We start from the raw sequence: 2,865 nt of genomic DNA, 5'->3' as shown, positions 1-2,865 counted from the left end.
ATGGACTATAGTCTATAGTGACATAGTCCCCACTTTCGCAATCCAGTCATAAGGCTAAATAACACATCAATTACGTCAAACTTGATGTCCATTTGGTCCATATAAGTGGCTTATCTTATTAGTCCTCTCTTACAAGAAATCATTTGAGATTCATTCATATTCACAAATCTCAAACAAATCTAAATACATATAGAAATGATCTCATAAAAATTGGTAATCTCATATCTTCAACTTGGTTTGGTAATTGTTACGCAAAAATTGTCTTTTTCCATTTCGTTTTAAATACAATAAAAGGATATTTATTTTGTAGATATAAAATATTCATTTATTGCATTTAAAACGAAACGACGTATATATAATCAAATGGTGGAATAATAACCAAGTGAGGCACTCAATAATTTAATCATCTTTTTTTTTTTCAAATTACAATATAACAAACAATACTAATTAACCCATTGAGTTGATGGTTAAACAAAACCTACTATAGAAAAATTATTTTTTTCTCTTTTTTTTTTCTTCTTTAAAACAAAAACAAACAAATAATAATAAGAGTACAAAATAAAAGTCACAACACATTTTTGTAAAATGATAATAATACCCCTCACCATCTCAACCCATCATCCACCCACTTCACCCCAACCACCCAACCACCAACCCACCAAAACCCACCTTATCCAGCCCAAACCCGGAAAAAAACCCATCTCTAGTTTTTCTCTCTCCTTTGACTTAAACTTTGACCGATTAAAAATCCTAAACCTTCAAGATCTTAGCAGCTCTAACAACAGGATTTTCTCTAGCAATTGCTTCTCTTCCTGCAGTTTTATAATCATAACTGCAATCATGACGATCTGAATACCTGTGATCTGCACAAAACAGATCTCCACATCTACACCGAAACCCGGTCAGCCCGACCCGTTTACCGCAGCCCGAACACCTGTTGACCGCTTTTTTAACTGGGTTTGTTGAAACGGATGATAATAATAAATCAGAAGACGCTGCGTTTTGTTGGGTATCCTTCAACAACGACGTCGTTTCGTGGTGTTCTTGTTGTTGTTGATGGTCTTCTCTTTCGGATCTGGGTCGGGCTGGCTCTGAGCTGACCGGATCTATACGGGCCATGTCGGGCCGGGTGGTATTTGAGGTAGAAGATGATGAAGATGTGATTTTTTTGCAATTATCCGGGCAGGAGAGAGAAAGGGGTGTTTCAGCTGGAACTTTGAGCTCTAAAGTTTCATCTTTCTCTCTCTTCTGTGCCATAATAGTAGTTTTTTTTTCTGGGTTTGATTTTTTTTTGCAAAAATGAAGAAGATGAAGATGATGATGATGAAAACAAAAACTAATTTCTGGGTTTTGGAGAGAGAAGATGGAGAAATGGTGGGTATTTTTTCTTTTTTTGTGAAGAGCAAAAGATAGATGGAGAAATGGGATTGGAATTTTTAAGGTGTGGGTTTGTGAGGGTGTAAAATAATCAAAGGTCGGCAATTGGTAAAGGCAAAGAAAAAATTATTAATAATACCTCTTTCTCTCTCCTCTTTTTTTTAAAAAAAATTATAATTTTGTTTTTTTAAAATTATTTTTTGGAGTTTGGTTTTTTTCATTGGAAAGAGGAACACCACATTTTAGCCCATTATTTAGACCATAATGGTTATATGACTTCATTTTAATGACTCATGTATCACTTTTCCCGTTTCATATTATTCGCTATACTATTCAATTCACGGACTTTTAAACAATTTTTTAGAAAAGAGAGAGGTATAAAGTAAAAAAGAAAAGGAACTTATGTGGGAGTAAAGGGATAGAGAGAGTTTATTGCTTAAAAAAAATGTAATAAATAATGTAAAACTTCCCACAATGAAAAATATAGCGAGTATCATGAAACGGATGAATTACAAAGTGTACAATAAGCTTTTCCTTCATGTGTGGGGTTTCTCTTTTGGTAAAAGGGTGAAAAGTATAAGGGTATTTTTGGAAATTCAAGTTGGGATGTTGTGATTTTCCAACACATTCTACCAACTTGATTGGCCTTGTATATTTGAAGAAGATTAAGATAATTTATTTCCTATTATTATAATGTTGTTTTTTTTTAATAGGGAGGACTAATAGTATTTTGTTTTTCCTTTTATGAAAAGGATGGATGGTAGTATAGCTCAAAGAGATGTGGACCACAAGAGAATGGAGATGACATATAATTTTAAATAATATATTCCCAATTATACCCCTTTTTATATAAGGGGCCTTTGGCGTGCTAGTGCTCCCTGGAATCCTATATCCACATTTATTGGGAAATTTTGGTTGGCATATGATTTTCCAATCCATTTCCTCTTTTTGGGTAATTATCCATATGATGCGGTTACATTTCGTGATCTTGTAAATATAGAAGTTACCCTAAGTAAGTCGAGGTGAATGTATTTCCCTTTTTGATACGAGGGATGTGATGAGTATTGTTGAGGTGAACGTATTTCCTTTCTTGATATGAGGGATGTAGATGAGTATCGTTGAGGTGAATCGACTGCTGCTATATTTATGTTTGAACTCATTTAATTGATTAAGATATTACACTTCATGATCTTTCAAATATAGAAGTCACACTGAGTAAGTCGAGGTAAACATATTTCCCTTCTTGATACGAGGGATGTAGATGAGTATTGTTGAGGTGAATCGACTGTTACCATATTTATGTTTGAACTCATCTAATTATTTAAGCTATTACACTTCATGATCTTTCAAATATAGAAGTCACACTGAGTAAGTCGAGGTGATCAAACATATTTCCCCTCTTGATACGAGGGATGTAGATGAATATTGCTGAGGCGAATCAAATGCTACCATATTTATGTTTGAACTCATGATTTAATTACTTGAATT

At 33.7% G+C, this 2,865-nt stretch overlaps 1 protein-coding gene across 1 annotated transcript; it reads right to left on the bottom strand.

Annotated features, from left to right (window-relative positions):
* Positions 1–383: 383 nt before the first annotated feature.
* On the bottom strand, positions 384–1,537 carry LOC130591317 (zinc finger A20 and AN1 domain-containing stress-associated protein 5). Its single transcript, XM_057394566.1, has one exon. It carries the CDS (start codon positions 1,255–1,257, stop codon positions 751–753), a length of 507 nt encoding a protein of 168 aa, XP_057250549.1. The 5' UTR covers positions 1,258–1,537; the 3' UTR covers positions 384–750.
* Between the last annotated feature and the right edge of the window lie 1,328 nt (positions 1,538–2,865).

Source organism: Beta vulgaris, chromosome 4, assembly GCF_026745355.1.
Source record: "Beta vulgaris subsp. vulgaris cultivar EL10 chromosome 4, EL10.2, whole genome shotgun sequence".
NCBI lineage: Eukaryota > Viridiplantae > Streptophyta > Magnoliopsida > Caryophyllales > Amaranthaceae > Beta > Beta vulgaris.
This window is presented reverse-complemented; position numbering and strand designations above follow the sequence as displayed.